The sequence below is a fragment of the Corythoichthys intestinalis genome, chromosome 3 (genome assembly GCF_030265065.1).
Source record: "Corythoichthys intestinalis isolate RoL2023-P3 chromosome 3, ASM3026506v1, whole genome shotgun sequence".
NCBI classification, from domain to species: domain Eukaryota; kingdom Metazoa; phylum Chordata; class Actinopteri; order Syngnathiformes; family Syngnathidae; genus Corythoichthys; species Corythoichthys intestinalis.
In genome coordinates, this window is record NC_080397.1 from 13,157,862 (window position 1) to 13,176,888 (window position 19,027).

Sequence of the window (19,027 nt, forward strand, 5' to 3'; positions counted from 1 at the left end):
TATATATATATATATATATATATATATATATTTAATTATTATGTTTTATTGTATTTATTTGTTTGTTTATTTATTTATTATTATTTTTAACCTGTCCTGTTCAGCTGTTTGACATGGAGCCTGGAAGTGTCCGGTTGGTCTGAACAGTTTTCATGTTTCACATTGAGAGTATGGCATACTCCCATTGTGATCATTCAACATACCACGTACCTCGTTTATTATGACAAAGCAGCGAATAGGAAAGGGTTATCGGGGAACAGAAGAAAAGAAACACAAGAAAAGAAAGAAAAGAAACTAGGGCTGTCAAAATTATCGCGTTAACGGCGGTAATTAATTTTTTAAATTAATCTCGTTAAAATATTTGACACAATTAAAGCACATGCCCCGCTCAAACAGATTAAAATGACAGCACAGTGTCATGTCCACTTGTTACTTGTGTTTTTTGGTGTTTTGTCGCCCTCTGCTGGCGCTTGGGTGCGACTGATTTTATGTGTTTCAGCACCATGAGCATTGTGTAATTATTGACGTCAACAATGGCGAGCGACTAGTTTCTTTTTTGATTGAACTTTTTACAAATTTTATTAAAACGAAAACATTAAGAGGGGTTTAAATATAAAATTTCTATAACTTGTACTAACATTTATCTTTTAAGAACTACAAGTCTTTCTATCCATGGATCGCTTTAACAGAATGTTAATGTTAATGCCATCTTGTTGATTTATTGTTATAATAAACAAATACAGTACTTATGTACAGTATGTTGACTGTATATATCATCTTGTGTCTTGTCTTTCAATTCCAACAATAACTTACAGAAAAATATGGCATATTTTACAAATGGTTTGAATTGCGATTAATTACGATTAATTAATTTTTAAGGTGTGATTAACTCGATTAAAAAATTTAATCGTTTGACAGCCCTAAAAGAAACCCAAACAACAAGAAATACATTGAACGCCTACATTAACCATTAATTTGATGGTGCTATCGTCAGCTAGATGTATTTCCGGTTGACACCATGTGTGGGGCCTCTTGACCATGGAAAGAAGGGGAGGGGGGTGGGGGAATCTATAACCTACAGTGGGTGATTGAGAGGGGTAGAGTGTACACAAATGGTTCACTTACTTATTTACCCCCTTCTGTTTGCATGCCATCCTTATTAAAATATGAAACCGTATAAATGTTTGGATGGTTTTAGTTAGAGCAGACACTGTATTTTTATCTGTGTAATTTTGACAAAGATCAGATCACATTTGATGTTGATTTTATGCAGAAATGGGAGAAATTCCAAAAAGTTCAGATACTTTTTCATACCACTGTATATTAAGAATATAATGTCATGTATTGAATAGGAATCAAACAACACTAAGAAAACACATTTTTTAATCATATTTTACTCATTCAGTTTGACATTTGGGCTTTTTGTATTGGAGTAGGGAGACAATTGGACTCCAGTACTCGGGACTCCAGACGACTCGAGTTGCAAATTTCATGGCTCACAACTCGACTCGGACTTGAAAAAAAAAAAGGCAGACTTGGACTGGACTCGCTTGAGCTGGGAGGGTCTGAGACTCGACGCGACTTGTGAGGCAAGAAGTCAAGACTCGACAAGCTGACTCGAAAAACTTAGTAGATTGGTTCCCACTTGCCAGTGATCCGCTTGGTCACCTTGGCAATCAAAAATCAATCAAATTCCCTGCAGACTATACTACATAGTTTTTTTTTTTTTTTCATTGCATAGTTTTTTTTTTACATTGACAGTAAGGATTCCCTCAAAGATAACCTGAGTTCTTTGTGGGTGGGCTGGGGAACAATGGAGAAAGCCTTGACTAACCTGTGACTCGACTCGACAGACTTTTAACTTGACACAACTCATCTTTACAATGTTGTGACTCGGCTCGACTCGGCATAACCTTATGACTCTACTCGACATAACCTCGTGTCTCAACTCGACCACAACAGGCAAGACTCGCGACTTAAAGAGACTCTTCGAGAGGAAACGGTATTTGCATCCTTTTGACCAACCATTCAATGATTTTTGTCCCGTGTGCAGTTCAGAGTTATCATCTTTCCTTTAAAAAATCTTTTTCCATAGCTGTTACCGTTATTGATTTGTTAGCTATCCGCTACCCCCATTACCACTCTTCATAGGCATGACTAAACAAAGTAATAAGCTACCTATTGACACCTACTGATATGGAAGCGGTATTGCATGATTACAGACGATTGTAACGGCACATTTGCGGATTCATTTTCAAAAACATTTTTACACAAGTGAAGTGGAAGTGGATGATTTTGTGCTGTGGCGCAGTGGTTAAAAAACACTGGACTTAATTATTTTTTTCCAGTTAGATTTTTGGTGATTTACATATGATTTCCCCCAGACGGAAGCACAACACCTTTCCCTTTCGCCCTGGAGCCTGTTTGGCCTCTAGCGAAGGAGAATCAGGACTTCCAGTTGGAGTCTAATATTGTGCACTTGCCGGCTGGCCAGAATGAGACTGAGGTGATCCTCTTCATCCTGGACGACTCAGAACCAGAAGGACAGGAGGTGTTCTTCGTATATCTCAGTGATCCTGAGGGAGGAGCGCAGATTACTGACAGTCCACAACAGGGCTACGGGGCCTTTTCGAAAATCACTATTCTTGGTAAGATTTTAGTTTTTTATAACATAGGTGAACAATTTGGGGGAAAAAATCTGTTGTTTTAGGTGTAACATGTTTTTAACAAATTTTTGGTTGAGGAATTCAAACCTGGTCTCAATTTTTTATAAACCGCTTACTTACTTACTATGTTGTTACTATATGCATACTATTAGCCGTATCCTTTGTAAAAACATAGTAGTGTTGTATTTATTTATTTATTTATTTACATTTATAAAGCTAGAACGTTTCCGGAGAATTTGCGTCAGGAAATTTGCTCTGCTGGTCTTGTAAAGTTATACTGGTCACTTCCTGTTAAAATTAAATATTTACAGGGCATGCTACCACATAAATATTCATTTATTAACTTGGGGGCATTGGGAGATTTTTAATGATTCTGTTGGTTTTGGGGGGATTTCTAGGTCACTTCCTGTTGATGTATACATTTTTAAAGAAAACAGTCAATAGTTCAAAACTTGACGTGATAAATAAAAACTGATCAATTTTGGATTCCGCATCCAATAATAATAATAATAATAATAATAATAAGGCGCACCTAAAAGTCTTCCATTTTCTGAAAAGCTGAGAGTAGGCCTTATTAGCCAATGCACTTTATATATGGATCAATATTGGTTACTCATGGCTAGGCATGCACCAATTACCGGTATCAAGGTATACCGTGGTATGAAAACATCAAGGTTTCCCACTGCCCCAAGCCAAGCTCTACTATTTTAATGCATACATTGCACTACCCTCCCCTCACACCCCCATCACGGTGCTGGGTGATGGCTGCCAGTCGGGAACCTGGCAGCCACAGTAATAGGGTGGTAGGTGGGTCCCACACTTTTTTATATGGCGTGGCTCCTGGGGTGTGGCCTCCCCTCTGCCTCGGCTGCCGGCCGCGGGAGTAGGTTGGGGGGTCGGGTCTCCGATCTTGCATCGCCCCGTGGCAGTTCCTGGGCGTTCTCCTGCCTCCGCCTTCCCCTCTCTTCTCTGGCTGGGCATCCGCCCTGCGCTCCGTCGCGGGTCGCTGACTGGGCGCCGGTGTATCAGCGGGGTGTCGCCTGCACCGGCGGGGGACCCTGCCTTGCCTGGGGCTTGGTGGGCCGCTGGGGGTCCCGTGGCGTGCCGTGCCGGTTGGGGGGCTGCGGCTGTGGCTCGTGGCCCGGGTGGGCGGGCGGGGGTGGGTGTAGGCGTGGGGTTGGTGATGCGTCCCCTCCTGCCATCCCTGAGGGCCGGTTGATGGGTGCGCGGGTGGCCCGGGGGACCACCCTGGGTCCCGGGGGAGGGACGATGGCTCCTTTGCTGGGCTGCGGGAGGAGGGATGGGCTGCGCATGGCCCCCCGCGCTCGCCCTCCCTCCCTCCCCGGGCTGGCTGGGTGGGGGCTGTGGCCCTGGGTTGGCGCCCGCGCGGCTTCTCCGCCCGTCTGCGTGGCTGTCGCGCGCCCGGTGGGGCCTGCGTGCTGCTGGATGTGGTAGGGCATTCTCGGGTCGGGGGTCCCGGTGCCGGGATTGGCGATGCGGCGGCGTAGAGTTGGTCGCCAACGGGCTTACTCATAAGAGATTCACACGATTACTGGGTTCTAGATCACAGAACTGATTTGTGTACACTCTACCCCTTTCAATCACTTAGTTATAGGCTTATAGACACCCCCACCCCCATTCTCCTCTTTCACTGGCCAATAGGCCCCCACATGGTGTAAACCGGAAATACATCTCGCTGACGATAGCACCAGCATATTAGTAACTAGTTTAGATGTTCAATGTATTTCTAGTTGTTGTTTGTGTATGTGTTTCTTTTCCTTCTTCTCTTGTATTTCTTTTCTTCTTTCCCCCCATAATCCCTTCCTGTTCGCTGCTTTGTCATAATAAAAAGGTATTTTGAATGATCACAATGGGAGTATGTCAGACTCTCAATGTGAAACATTAAAACTGTTCAGAATCTGGGCACTTAGACTTCCATTCTCTGTGTCAAACAGCTGAACAGGACAGGTTTAAAAAAAAAAAAAAAAAGAAAAAAAAAGAAAACATCAAGGTTTCAAAACCACAACGTTTTTTTGTCACACCATCCCTAAGATATAAGCTATTTTTTGTGTCCCAAAGTTCAACCCTCCCCCCCGGTTGTTGCTCAGTGTTAGTAAGTCAGCTGTGCTAGACAATGGCTTGAGGAGATGGAACTCCTGAACTTTTTCCGCCATCAAAGAAAACGAAATCGGTGGTATGGGAATACTTCAGCTACAGAAAAGGTACAGACGGCTGTGGCTTAGAGGAGGGCCAACCGACATGTAAAACATGTTTGTGGATGGTGGCTGCCGAGGAGGTAATACCTCTCCTTTATACAAAATTAAAGTTTAGTAAACACTGTCATGAACGCTTCCAACCAGCTACGAGAGTTCTCCAGCGTGTTTAGTGTGTCTTGCGGTGGCAAAATATGTTTTTTTTTCTCTCTGGCAACTAACTGTCTGTGTTGAGAAAGAGAGTGTGTGTACAATGTAAACATGATAAGAGTCATACACATGTGCTTTTCATGGAAAATAATTCAATATTTTTGTTCTGATGGTCATAATGTTGAGCTGTGGCTGTGGGTTTTATTTAGAATATTTGAGTTATTTTTTAAAAATTTATTTTAACTTAACGTGATTCTTATGTTCCAATTTAATAATGTTTTGAAAAATAAAAATCGTGTTTTTAAACCCAGCTATCTCAAAGTAACACATTTTTTAGCTTTAAATGCAACACCGTGATACTGTGAAACTGATATTTTTGCCTAAGGTTATCATCATACCGTCAGAATCTCATACACATGCACTTGCCTACTCGTGGCATGACATTCCTTTAGCGTAGCTCCATCTAGTGGATGCATAACACAACCCCAACAACTACTACTTCTAATACTACTACTACTACGCCTTATAAGGCGGTGCACCTTATAATTTACATAAAAACAGTTTTCAAATAGGCCATTAATTAAAGGTGCGCCTTATATTCTGATGCTCCACACATTCTCACAGTTTTCTAGATTGTACATTGTACTCTATTTTATTCCACTCATTATTGCATTAAATTTAGCCTAAATTATATGGTGCATGAGAGTGTTTGTTATCTAAATGAGTCACGTAATGTTTTGTTCCGATTTCATTTATTAGGATTGATTTACTGATTTGCTTTGAGCCACTGGTGTCCTCTTCCTCAATTGGTGTTTTGTAATTCATGCCATGTGAAACAGAAGCTATGGTGTGATGGATGTTTTTCGCCTGCTGTGTATCTTTTTCTTCTCAGGTAGTGACTTCCATAATGGCATAATAGGCTTTAGTCACAAGTCACTGATAGGCCAGGTTCTGGATGAAGATTCAGAGAACAAAACAGTTCAACTATTTGTGCAGAGGCAGGGAAACAGGTATGTATTGTATTGTATTGTACTGTATACAAATTTATGTAAATTCATGCAAAAACTCCCTGTTTATATACTCTTGTTCTTCACCCTATGACTGCCAATGATGTCCAATCCATTTTTTATTATTAATTATTCTTAATGTTTTATTGCCAATGAAAAATGATTCCTCCCAATTCACATTTTATTTCAATGCCTAGAGCCTTCGAGGATTTGCAAGTTTTCTGGAGAGCTACTTTCAACAAAACAGTGCCAACTCTTATCAGCAATGGCGTCGACCTTACTAAACAACTGGTGCATACATCTGGATTTGCACTTTGTAAAAGAGGAGAGATCATCTGTGCTTTTACTTTGGAGGTCCAAGATGATGAGGTGAGGCACCATATTGGATTTTTTTGCTTACATTCAAGTAGAATACTGGTTTATTCTTTAGAACAAAAAAATAAACCAAATCCATTTTGCCACAGGAACCAGAGTACAACACTTGGTTCTTGGTGGAAGTTTTTCAGGTGGGCTCAGGCGCCACCATTAATGAAACCGGCCGGTTTGCCAACGTCACCTTGTCGGAGAGCGACGATCCGCGAGGTGTTGTGTACTTCGACGTCGGCCACAGGTTCCCCACTGCCACTCCTACAACCACAAAGCTGAGTCTTCAAGTGTACAGAAGAGCAAGCACTGCTTCAAAAATATCTGTACGGTATCGTACTATGGTACGTAAGTAGTTTGTTTTTCCAAGCAGATTAGTAGCACATGAGGAAAATATCTTATTTCCTCCAGAAGTCGGAGGTTATGTCTTCGTTTCCATATGTTTATTTATTTGACTGCATGAATGTGTTCACGATCAATCAAGAACAAATTAAGGGATTTTTATCAAAGTTGCAGAATATGTTTGTAATATATAATGGAAGAGGTGATTAAATTGAGGTGTAATTGAAAGGAAATTTCGTGAAAACTGACGAGAATGACTGGGTGCAATTAGACACACTCAGGTAGAGAGATTGCCGATGCCAGGATTACTTAGCACTAAAGTAGCATTGAATAGGATGTCAATTTATCCACACATACAGTGATTTACAGTGAGGAAAATAAGTGTTTGAACACCCTGCGATTTTGAATGACTTAGAAATGATGGGCAGGTTTGAAATTTTCATGGTAGGTGCTTGTCCACTGTGAGAAAATCTGAAAACAAATCCCGAAATCACAGTGTATGATTCATTAAAACAATTTATACTGCAACAAATAAGGTTAGGTATTTGAACACCTGAGAAAATCAATGTTAATATTTGGTGCAGGAGCCTTTGATTACAATTACAGAGGTCAAACATTTCCAGTAACCTTTCACTGTGTTTGCACAGGCTGCAGCAGGGATTTTGCACCACTGTTCCAAACAGATCTTCTCTAGATCAATCAGGTTTCTGGGCTGACACTGAGAAACACGGAGCTTGAGCTTCCTCCAAAGATTTTTTATTGAGTTTAGGTCTGAAGACTGGCTAGGCCCCTCCAGAACCTTGAAAAGTTTTTTACAAAGCCACTCCTTGGTAATTCTGGCTGTCTGCTTCAGCCCATGCTCATGTTGGAAGACCCAGTCACGACCCATTTTCAATGCTCTAACTGAGGGAAGGAGGTTATTCCCTAGATTCTCACAATACATGGCCCTGGTCATCCTCTCCTTAATGCAATGCAGTCGTCCAGTCCCGTGTGCAGAAAAACACCTCCACAACATGATGCTACCACCCCCATGCTTCACAGTGGGGATGGTGTTCTTGGGATGGTACTCATCATTCTTCTTCCTCCAAAAACTATGACTGGAATTAAGACCAAAAGGTTCCATATTAATCTGATATAATATAACCATATGCCTTTCTCCCATGACTGCTCTGGATCATCCAAATGGTCACTGGCAAACTTCAAACGGACCAGGACATGTGCTGGTTTGAGCAGGGGAACCTTCCGTTCCATGCATGATTTCAAACCATGACATCTTAGTGTATTTCTATCAGTAACCTTGGAAATGGTGGTCCCAGCTCCTTTCAAATCATTGAACAGCTCCTACTGTGTAGTTCTTGGCAGATTCCTCACCATTCTTAGGTACATTGGGACCGTACAAGGTAGATCTTGCATGGAGCCCCAGTCCGAGGGAGATTGACAGTCATGTTTAGCTTCTACTACTTGATAATAATTGCTCCAATGGTGGATCTTATATTACCAAGCTCCTTGGCAATTGCCCTGTAACCCTTTCCAGCCTTGTAGAATCCTACAATTCTGTCTGTGGTGTCTTAGGACAGCTCTTTGGTCTTGACCATTTTAGTAATTGGAGTTATGTTAGTTATTGGAGTCTTCCTGATTGTATAGGGTGGAAAGCTAACCGCCAGGTCAAAAAAGTCAGACTCAAATAGTCTACCTTCTTCTTCTCATTCGTTTGACTTTTTAAAGGCGACTAACAGGTCTTTGAAGCTCGCAATTCTAGCTGACAGACAGGTGTCCAAATACTTATTTGCAGCAGTATAATACTAATAAATTGTTTTAAAAAACCATACACTCTGATTTTCTGGATTTCTTTTCTTTAGATTGTCTCTCACAGTGGACAAGCACCTACCATGAAAATTTCAAACCCACCCATCATTTCTAAGTGTGATAACTTGCTAAATCGCAGGGTGTTCAAATACTTATTTTCCTCACTGTACATAATACTGGGTTCCCCACCTTACATTGGTGAATTGTGTACGCACCACCCCGCCTAATCACATCTCGTTTTGACATACCCTCCCTCTTCGTTGCCATTGGTTATCAGGCCCCCCACATGGTGTCCAAGGGTAACTATAATTAGCTAATGATAGCACCACTAATTTCATAGGTAGCATAGGCTCTTAAAAAGCATATGACACAAGAAAAAAAGTCTTAAATGGCATTATTATGTGAATTAGAATCATATTTTGAGACGATTCGACTATATACAACAATTTAGCAAAGCACAGATGACGAGAAATTAGTCTGTTAATCTGCCGGTTAGCCACGCCTACCATTATAGGGCTTTAGCGTCCCCAACAGGTGGATGACGTCAGCAGTAGACTGGGCTCATCGCTTTTACTATTCAGCCCATTGAGGGGGAATTATTCAGAACGAGGAAAACGCGACGAAGATAGCCGCAAAATGTCATTGTTTCAGTCTCTCTACTCCAATATTTTTACAGGATATTCTTTTTATCCAAGTATTTTTCCCCAATAGCTATATAAATGGCTTGAGAAGGACCAGTCAGCCCGTCAAGGGCGAACTATTCACAACGAGGAAAACGCGACGAAGAGAGCGGCAAAATGTCAGTGTTTCTGTCTCTTTACTTCAATATTTTTACAGGATATTCTTTTTATCCAAGTATTTTCCCCAATTGCTAAATAAATGGCATGGTCATGACAAATAACAGTCTTGTGTTGAATGGAATATGAAATAATAAAAATGCATTTATTCAGGATGACATGGCAAAATTACTCCATAATGGTCAAAAGTGTCGACTTCACCTTTACTGTCGCACCTCCCGAACGATATTTTATGACACCTAAATCGGACATACAGTATGTCATTTCCCTTCCCCGGCTTCGGAGAATGTAAACAAACCAAAAGGCGTGACAGCTAGCCGACATGCTAACCCGGACCGAGTGATGTTTCGAAGTCTTCGAAGCGGAAAATCACACATAACTAGCCTGGGTTATTTGACATGACGGCCCGGTTGTCGATTGTCGTTGCGGATCGGCAAACCGCCCGGCGGAGAGCAATTTACAGTTCGTTCCCGGAGGAGGGTGGCTGGAGTTGTTGTGCAGCTAACGTGCTGCTGCTAATGAGCATTAGGAGAGCTTTTTACTTGCCTATCAATGATCAAACTTAAGTAGTCCTTTATTTAAAGGAAGTTTGTAGTGTTTACTTTGTAATCGCTGTATTCGTATTTGACATAATATAAAACAAGATGTTTACTCACTTCCTCCTAAGTCCAATGGTCCCACAGTAGTAGGGCTTGGCCAATATCCACGGTGAATGGGAACCTTTTGAAACTCCAACAAGGCGCATACGCCTCTCCCTCATACAGAATGATTTTTCTGCAGCCGTTTGGCTGGTGTGATGCGAAAAATAAACGTATTAATCCGCAAAATCAGCTGAATCCTTCGTCCCCATACACAACAGTACACTGTAGCGTGAAGAGGACGTCTTCTACCGCACACGTCACAGTGCCCTCCTCCTCAATGCAAGACCGAAGTCACTCATTTTCATGGCGCGGGATTCAAAAAACTAAATAAAAATAGCGATCGCTTCCACACACATCCAAGCGGTCCATATCATTCAGGGGCATAAAATATCGCATGTATTATGAAATAAACATGCTTTTTCGTGTCACAGGCACTTTAATACTATATTTCTTGTTGTTTTTTTTTTCTTCTCCTCTTCTGTCTGCTTCCTTCCCGTCTGGTCCCCCATAGACCCTTCCTGTTCGCTGCTTTTTCCTAACAAATAAAACATAATGAACAACCACAATGCCACAATTCCGTCCTTTTACCTTGAATGCACTCGATCTTCCAAAGGCCTATTGGTCCTCCATCACTCTCACCTTGTTATGTTGGAGATTAAAGGAAGAAATAAAGTGCACAACAAAACCTCTAACAAAAAGAGTGGGGCTGTCCTGCTTTCATCTTGCCAACTTTTATCAGTTGCTTATTAAAGCAAGTAAGAGACGACGGCACTGTTCGGTCATCCTCGTGTTGTTTGCTTCATATTTTGTACATGCGCAGTCACAGTCCTCTTAGTGGATCAAACAAGGATCAGGCCTTTTAGACTCATCTTGTGTGTGTGTGTGTGTGTGTGTGTGTGTGTGTGTGTTTTATGATCACTGTTTTATGTGATGGTATATCAAAGCAAGTATTGATGTAGATGATTTTCAAATGCATTTTTATCTGTAGGATCTATATAGATAGTAACTCGTTCTTTTTACATTATATTCCCATGTTTTTCTGCAAACTAAAAAGACTGAACCCCTAGCTGATATGATAGCTCTAACAATCAAAATGATGTGGAAACTTGAGCATAAACAGAAAAAAACGAGATACAATACTCAAAAACAATACTCTAATAGAAAAATAATAAGCAATACACTCAGTGTGTGCAACATAGAATCCTTTTGTTTCAACGCAACATTTACAAAAAAAAAAAAAAAAAAAAAAAGATAATTGCTTAACATAACTACCCGTATCATCTTCACTGATTCTTTTCTGTTGGCATTTTTAGCTTGTCAGCAGCAGTTCTCAGCATTCCCGATTAATTTCCCAGAGATTCATCTTGTTTATTTAGCGAAGTGTTTCTTATTTATGACTGGGTAGCTTAGGTCAGCCGGGATAGGCGCCAGCTCACGGTGGCTCTCATGAGGAAAAGCACTATTGAAAATGGATGGAACTGTTCAGAAGTAACTCACCATTCTGTTTCCCCTTTAGGAGCTTCCCAGGGAGGAGGTGCTCGGGCCTTTTGTAATCCATCCTGCTAAAGAAGGGCTAGATTTCCCTCAGCAGGAGGGCCAGCTGACCTTTGACGCAGGTCAAAGTAACATATCCGTAGACATTTATCTAACCCCTGACCTGGCGTCGTCTTTCCCCCGGCCTAAGCGCTTCCAAGTGGAGCTGATCAACGCGACAGGGGGCGCCAGAGTACACACTGACTTCGGCCTTGCTAATGTTACGCTGGTATCAAATGCTGCTAGTGCTGCTATGTGGGCCTTGGTCGGGAAGTTACACCAACCTCTGGACCCGCCAACGCTCAACCAGGTGTTGCGAGGACTCATCGATCAGACCGCCGCCACTCTGTCCCGGGAACAAATGACGGCTGTGCTTGAAGCTTTGGGCAAGGTGAGAGATTCCCAAAAATGTGTGTTCAAGTCTTTCAGCGCCATTGGGAATCATATCCTACTACTGTGAACCGACGTCACTGGTAGCAAATGAGTTAAGCTGTTCCAGCCTTCTTTGTAATATATAATTTTTAAAAGGAAAAAAAAAAACAGTAATACCATAATTATATCAAAGGTAAAGAAATAAACAGGTTCTGATACCTGTTTTTTGGTTATTATGCTACTAATCTGGTGTGCATACTTTAGCCAACTGATTGAAAGCATTTTAATATAGATGTATGGATATACTTGCTCTGTGAATCTTGGTAATATTAGCCATTCTTCACAGAGAAATTAAGAATATATGCCCTTTGAGTAAGGGTATATTATTCTATCTGTTATATATATCATAATTCATATTACAATCCTGCAGCTATGTGCTTGAACTGATCACAGTTTAGCACATCACTTACGTTTAAAGTGACCTGTGGTTGTCTCCAAACTGCTTTGTTAAGCGAGGAAAATACACTAATCACTTATGGTCACAAATAAAAAGAACAATAAACGAAAATCAATGAATCATAAACTCATCACATATAACTACTGGTTCACCAGAAAGAAATAGTCACTAAGAAAAGTAATAAAACATAATTATTAGGGTTGTTCCGATCATGTTTTTTTGCTCCCGATCCGATCCCGATCGTTTTAGTTTGAGTATCTGCCGATCCCGATATTTCCCGATCCGATTGCTTTTTTTTGCTCCTGATTGAATTCCAATCATTCCCGATAATTTTCCCTGATATACATTTTGGCAATGCATTAAGAAAAAAAATGAATAAAACTCGGACGAATATATACATTCAACATACAGTACACAAGTACTGTATTTGTTTATTATGACAATAAATCCTCAAGATGGCATTTACATTATTAACATTCTTTCTGTGAGAGGGATCCACGGATAGAAAGACTTGTGACTTTGTCTATTGTGACTAAATATTGCCATCTAGTGTATTTGTTGAGCTTTCAGTAAATGATACTGGAGCCATGCCCCCAATGCATGATGGGAAGTGGAACCATGATGGGAAGTAAAACCATGACTGTGCGTCGTGCTACCAATGGATATATCTTCTCTGGCTTGGGAAATAACTTAAGGTGTGTAGACAAAGATCAAATGCTACTTTGCTTCCCCACATTGCTTCCCATGATGTTTCTAATCATAGGGAGAGGGAATGCAAGGTTATAGCCTATTGAAGAAAGGCTCCAAAGGCTGCCAAAATTCACTCTACTTGTTTTGCGCTGCCTTTTATCTCTCTATATTGGTAAATTGGCGTCATTACAGATTGAGTGGGACAATGAGTGAGAGGGCCATGCAGCACGTATATTAATAGCATTAATTATTTGACACATTTTTTAATAAATTAGTTGCCGCCACTATTGGGATATTTTTGATAACCCTACCTTAAGCCTAAATGAAAGACTCTGGATGAGTGTAATATATTATGTCTGTAACGTTAAATACAATTAGAAAACGATTTAATTAAAATATGTATATATTAAAAAAAAGGCATGGCCGATATTTTTTTGCCGATTCCGATACTTTGAAAATGACGTGATGATCAGGACATCTCTAATAATTATAAGTAGAAATCTGTGCAAAAGCATTGTAAAATGCATCTTGGGGATTGTCATTGCATTGGCATGTTTTATGATTGCTTGCTTGTATTTGTAATGCTTTGGTCACCTCCGCAGTGTTGTTAATAACGGCGTTACAATATAACGGCGTTACTAACGGCATTATTTTTTTCAGTAATGAGTAATCTAATTAATTACTTTTCTCATCTTGGCAACGCAGTTACCGTTACTGAGGCGGGAAAGGCGTGCGTTACTATGCGTTACTAAGTTGGTTGAATAAAAAAAAGTCTGAGAGAAACGGACTCACGGGGACGAGAGCAGAGCAGGAGTGGGGAAGACGCCGCTGCAACCGCGATGCTAGATGGCTCCAATAATACCTGACTGCAGCCATAGCCGACAAACTACGCCAGTGCTTCTCAATTATTTTCTGTTACGCCCCCCCAATCAAGACGTAAATGTTTCGCGCCCCCCTTAACTCTCTGCCGCCACTGTAAATAGTATCATTTGTCTATAAAATTACTATCATAAATACGCATCTGCCTAACATTGTGTCCTTTTTTTCTAATAAAGAAAAAAAGTAACATAGATGAACTTATAATAAAGTATAACTTTATTAACATTGTTTTGTTTGTAGCAGAGAAGACTTGACGAGCATCAATTTGCCTGAATTAAAATAAAAAAAAAAGTCACATTCAATTTCAAACTGTAAAAATACACTCAAGGTACATTTTTGACCATTTGATACAGAAAAATAAAATGTAAAAAAATCAGTAAATAATAACAAATTCGAATTGATTAGAAACATTCACTCATGAGGACAATATGCCAAAAAATTTGACCGAAAAAAAAAAAACTGTATAGAAGAAGAAAAAAAAGTGTCTTTGGACAGAAGGACAGTTTTTATTTTTGCTGCTCACACTCAGTATTACCTCCTTTGCAATGGTGTGGAGTTATTTTGCAATGAGCATGCTATCAATGCTCACTGGTTTACTGATATAACACTGACAAAGCAGGACGACTGTTGGCAATATTCGGCACGTTTTCGCTGAAAAACAATCAAGCGGCTTATCAATGAGATTGGGGTCGAATGTCTTTAAGTGGCGTCTTAATTGATTTGGCTCATGGCTGTCCGCTATAATTATTTTTAGACACAGTAGAGCAAAGGGTAAACGGCACGAAAAAAGCGCATTCTCGGCGGCCGAGGTAGAACCTCGCCGTAGGTGAGGGCGGTCGTCGTGACGATCCCAAGCCGAAAATGGCACTTCTCGGGCGGCGATGTGAGAACCGGACAAGACAGTGGGTCGCTGCGTGAGTTAGTCCCGTCGGAAAATGGCTTTCGAAAACGGCGGCGATGCACTGCTCTTCATAATCTGTTTTCTGTGTGCTGAGTGCTCTTCCTTAGTTCAAAAATACTGTACGCACTCTGAAAATGAGAGCGCCACTGCCACCCACTGAGTGGATGTGCAAGTACACTTTATTCGAGTAGGGCAAAAAAAAAAAAAAAAGCATGTTCCCCGAGGACACATGCGCCCCCCCTGGCATCGCTCTGCGCCCCCACAGGGCGGCACGCCCCACTATTTGAGAAGTACTGAACTACGCCCACATGACACGGTAGATACCATATTATAGAACTAGATGCAAATGACAGACACTGCTGCACTGCCAACATGTTTTAAGGACTACATGCGTTTGTAAACAGCCGCCATCTTAAAGCAGTAGACCTCTCAGGAAGGCCCTGATGTAGAGATCCTTCCTAGCGAACCTAAGTATTTTTTTAAAATCTAAAATGCTCCTAAATCGGCAAAATCTTAACTTAAATCTATCTTTAAATGATGAAACAGTTTTAAAACTTACACATGTTTAAAGTAGACAGAAGGGAACTAATGCAATAACGGGAGAAATTTTAACAACTTTAACGATTGATTCACAACTTTAAATGACTTCCACACATAGCAAAGGTTACTAGCTAGTTATCGCAATACCCTTGTGTCTAGTTAAGTGGAGGGTAAAGAATTGGGCTAGGGCCAATTGTCCCCCAAACACTTTAAGCTTCACATTGTGTGACCTGTGTGTGTGTTCTTTTTTTTTTTTTTTTTTGAGAAAAAAAAATATATCACTAGTTACTTTGCCAAGTAACTAATTACTCTTACATTCAGGTAACTGAGTTACTAACGCAATTACTTTTTGGGAGAAGTAATTTGTAACTGTAATTAATTACTTTTTTAAAGTAAAATTAACAACACTGCATGGCACTAAATGCGTTAGTAGACAGCCACCATCTTAAAGCAGTAGACTTTTTAGGACGGCTCTGTTGTAGAGAACCTTCCTAGCGAACCTAAGTAACTTTTTATCTAAAATACTTCTAAATCGGCAAAATCTGGACTTGAATCCATCTTTAAATGATGAAACAGTTTTAAAACTTTCATATGTCGAAATTAGAGAGAAAGGAACAAATGCAATAATGGGAGCAATTTTAACAACTTTTTACAGTTGATTCAGGGTAAAGGGTAAATTAGGGTAAATAATTGGGCTCGGGCCAATTGTACCAAAAACCTTCACAAAAAACTTCACATAGTGTGGCCAATGTTTTTTTTTTTTTTTTTTTTTTGAGGGAAAAAAAAAAAAAAGTAATTATCACCGATTACTTTGCCAAGTAACTAATTACTCTTACATTCAGGTAATTGAGTTACTAACGCAGAGAAGTAATTTGTAACTATAATTAATTACTTTTTTTCAGTAAGATTAACAACACTGCCTCCTCGTGGCTCTTTGGGATAACTAGTGTAAATGTGATTCCTTTTATTTAATTAAGGACATTTTGGCTCATTTCAAATTATTTTATTTATATTGACATTATTTTGGCACTTTTTCTATAACATTAGGTGAAGTTGCTCTTGTTTTTCATAGAATGATTATTTTTTGGGAAAACCTTGAAGTTTTTTACATTTATCATTATTAAAGCATCCAGTGAGATACCACAATCCAACAATCTGTTAAGTCCACAACTGCATACATCGGTATCGGTTTGATATCGGTATCGGATTTTGGAGTTGGACAAAATCAGGATATTGTTAAAATGTAATTCTCGGACAACTGTAATTGTCATCATTTATTCTGTTTTAAGTTTGGTTTGAGTGTAAACCTCAACTTTGAGTGGAAAACCATAAGTCAGGACACATGTATCTCAAGGCACTACTGTATATCTGTTCATCTATCTATGCCAGCAATGTATAATGACAGGAGGAACCATTTTTATCTACATACAGTGTCTATGAAAATCCCTTGATATTTTTATAAAGTTAAAATTGCATGTTTGCTTACTTCTTTAAATCACAATGATGTGTATCCATTTCACGGCAAAGCTCGCTTAAAGCATAAACCAGATCACTATTGCTATTCCTCTGACATTTGCTTGGTTCCCATTCCCACAGGAACAATGACGCCAGTGTAATTTAATTTGAGAGTGTGTGGTTTGAACGAATATCACAAATAAGAGGCATGAGAGCGAATTGCTCTTTAAGAGTCCAACGGTGAAGTAAACCATTTCCAGAGAAATTGTTTATTTCATTGTAAAAGATACTTACTATATTAATAAAATTATGTGCACTACGAGAATTGTAATGAAATGGATTTTGCGCTTGTTGGTAGCCAAATGAAAAAACAATGTTGCTTTTCTCTGTTTTTCCTGAACCAGGTACTCATGGTTTCTGAGAAAGCATCTATTGAGCAAAGCAGCCGTAATTTGACCTACGACCTGTTGTGTGCGTTGGCCAAGCCCAGCAGATCTGACACGCGGGGCCTCAGCCACCTTGCCGAAGCAGCTGAACGATTTGCGTTCTCCATTATCACACGCAGTCCGTGTGAGATGTGAGTCTGCAAATTTGTCTGCAAATGCGTCTTATTTTTGAGCAAATACATTGCTGTGTTTTTTTCTGCAGAGGGGGCACCAACCTGGACACATGTGCGCACATGTCCATCTCTGCCTTCCAGTGGTATCCCACGCAGATCAATGGGCACAAATTCAGAGGGCGTAATGCAGACTTCTTCCAGCTTCCTGACACTCTGCTGGCAGTGCCGGCCACCTCCACACCCAAGTGCAACAACCTCAGTCAGATTCAGCTGATAGAGTTCAGAAATGACCTCTGGTTTCTCAGCAATGATACAACAAATGCTCTCAACGGGAAGGTGAGGATTTACATTTTTCTGGTCTGTTTTAAACAGCAGATGGCAGTATTGCCCCATAAAAGTTTTTAATCCAATTCGTGTAGGTTTTCTCAGCTAGTCTACAGGACAGAAAGTCAAGACCCCTAGGAGATGGTGTGGAGGTGATATATAGAATTCACACTGCTGGTCAGCCACTTAAACCAGGACGTTCTATGTGCCTTCTCTGGAACCAGACCACTGGAAGGTAGTCCAACCACAGCACGCTATAGACTTAATTACCTCCCACGAATGTTAATATGACAAGTCTACTGATTTGCTCGTTTCCCTGTCAGCCAAAAAGCAATTGAGCCTCAGACAGATCACCCAATTATCATGCAGAGAACCAGAGCAGCCAGGCCAGCCGAGCCCCACCCACTGATCATAGACATCTAGAGACGCAGAGGGTCCGATAGGCTCGATAAACCCAGCCTTTAGTCCATGACTCGTCTCGTTTCGCTGTAGTGGAACAATGTACTCTCAACTCTGGAGAAGCACTGCTTCCACAATAATAAGTCATTTGTTAACGACTGCAATCTAGCCTGTGCCTCTTGACACATCAATATGGCTGTCTACTCTATTGACTAATCCGAGTAGAGATTTCTGTACTTCGCTATCAAATGGTTGGCCGCCATTACTGGGGTGTTTGAACACGTATAGAAGCCCAGTGTCTGTCAATGTAAACAGCAATGTTAGCTGCTGTTGGATGTGTTGGTAAATGGTAAATGGTGTTATACTTAGCTTTTTTACAGGGAAAAGGCCACCTGCTGAGACAGAAGAGGAGCCTACAACCAAGTCCATTCTGCATAATATGCGGCTAACTGCTAGCAAACGAGGCAACAAAAGCGAAAGCACTTAGAACATCATACCTCATACCTCATGGTAAAACCAAGAAACCTTTCATGATTGGAGAAGAACTCATTATTGCCGTCAGGTTTCAGGAGAGGCCGCTTTTAAAAAAAAGTTTGATTCAGCGTATGGTGAGATACATTTTCCCTGCGCTGAATGTTCGCTTTTGGCCCCGTCGTGTTCTTTTATATTTACTGTAATTTTCTGCCACACATTGTCAATCTGTGAAAAAAAGGCGCACTTTACACAGGTCCGTTGTGCCAAAAAGGTTGGGGACTGTAGAGCTTGCGTGAAAGAATGAACCGCAAGCCGCATCATCACTGTGATAGAAACTAATTCTGAACAAAATTGAGTGTGTTGTAGTGCATCTTTAATCAATGACATGTACACACATGATATTGATATTTTAGCGGAAGCCGAGCTTCCCTTTCAGTCTTTGCGCAATCGCCTCTATGT

General features: G+C 40.5%; 1 protein-coding gene across 4 annotated transcripts in view; it reads left to right on the forward strand.

Moving 5' to 3' along the window:
* Positions 1–19,027, forward strand: part of adgrv1 (adhesion G protein-coupled receptor V1) — a 220,791-nt gene that overhangs the window by 110,524 nt on the left and 91,240 nt on the right. For all 4 annotated transcript variants that reach the window (XM_057831097.1, XM_057831094.1, XM_057831095.1 and 1 more), the window contains 8 exons: positions 2,385–2,648; positions 5,922–6,039; positions 6,234–6,405; positions 6,501–6,743; positions 11,502–11,909; positions 17,217–17,389; positions 17,461–17,707; positions 17,791–17,930. In XM_057831097.1, the coding sequence (XP_057687080.1) occupies positions 2,385–2,648; positions 5,922–6,039; positions 6,234–6,405; positions 6,501–6,743; positions 11,502–11,909; positions 17,217–17,389; positions 17,461–17,707; positions 17,791–17,930 (1,765 nt within the window). The remainder of the gene's footprint in view (positions 1–2,384; positions 2,649–5,921; positions 6,040–6,233; positions 6,406–6,500; positions 6,744–11,501; positions 11,910–17,216; positions 17,390–17,460; positions 17,708–17,790; positions 17,931–19,027) is intronic.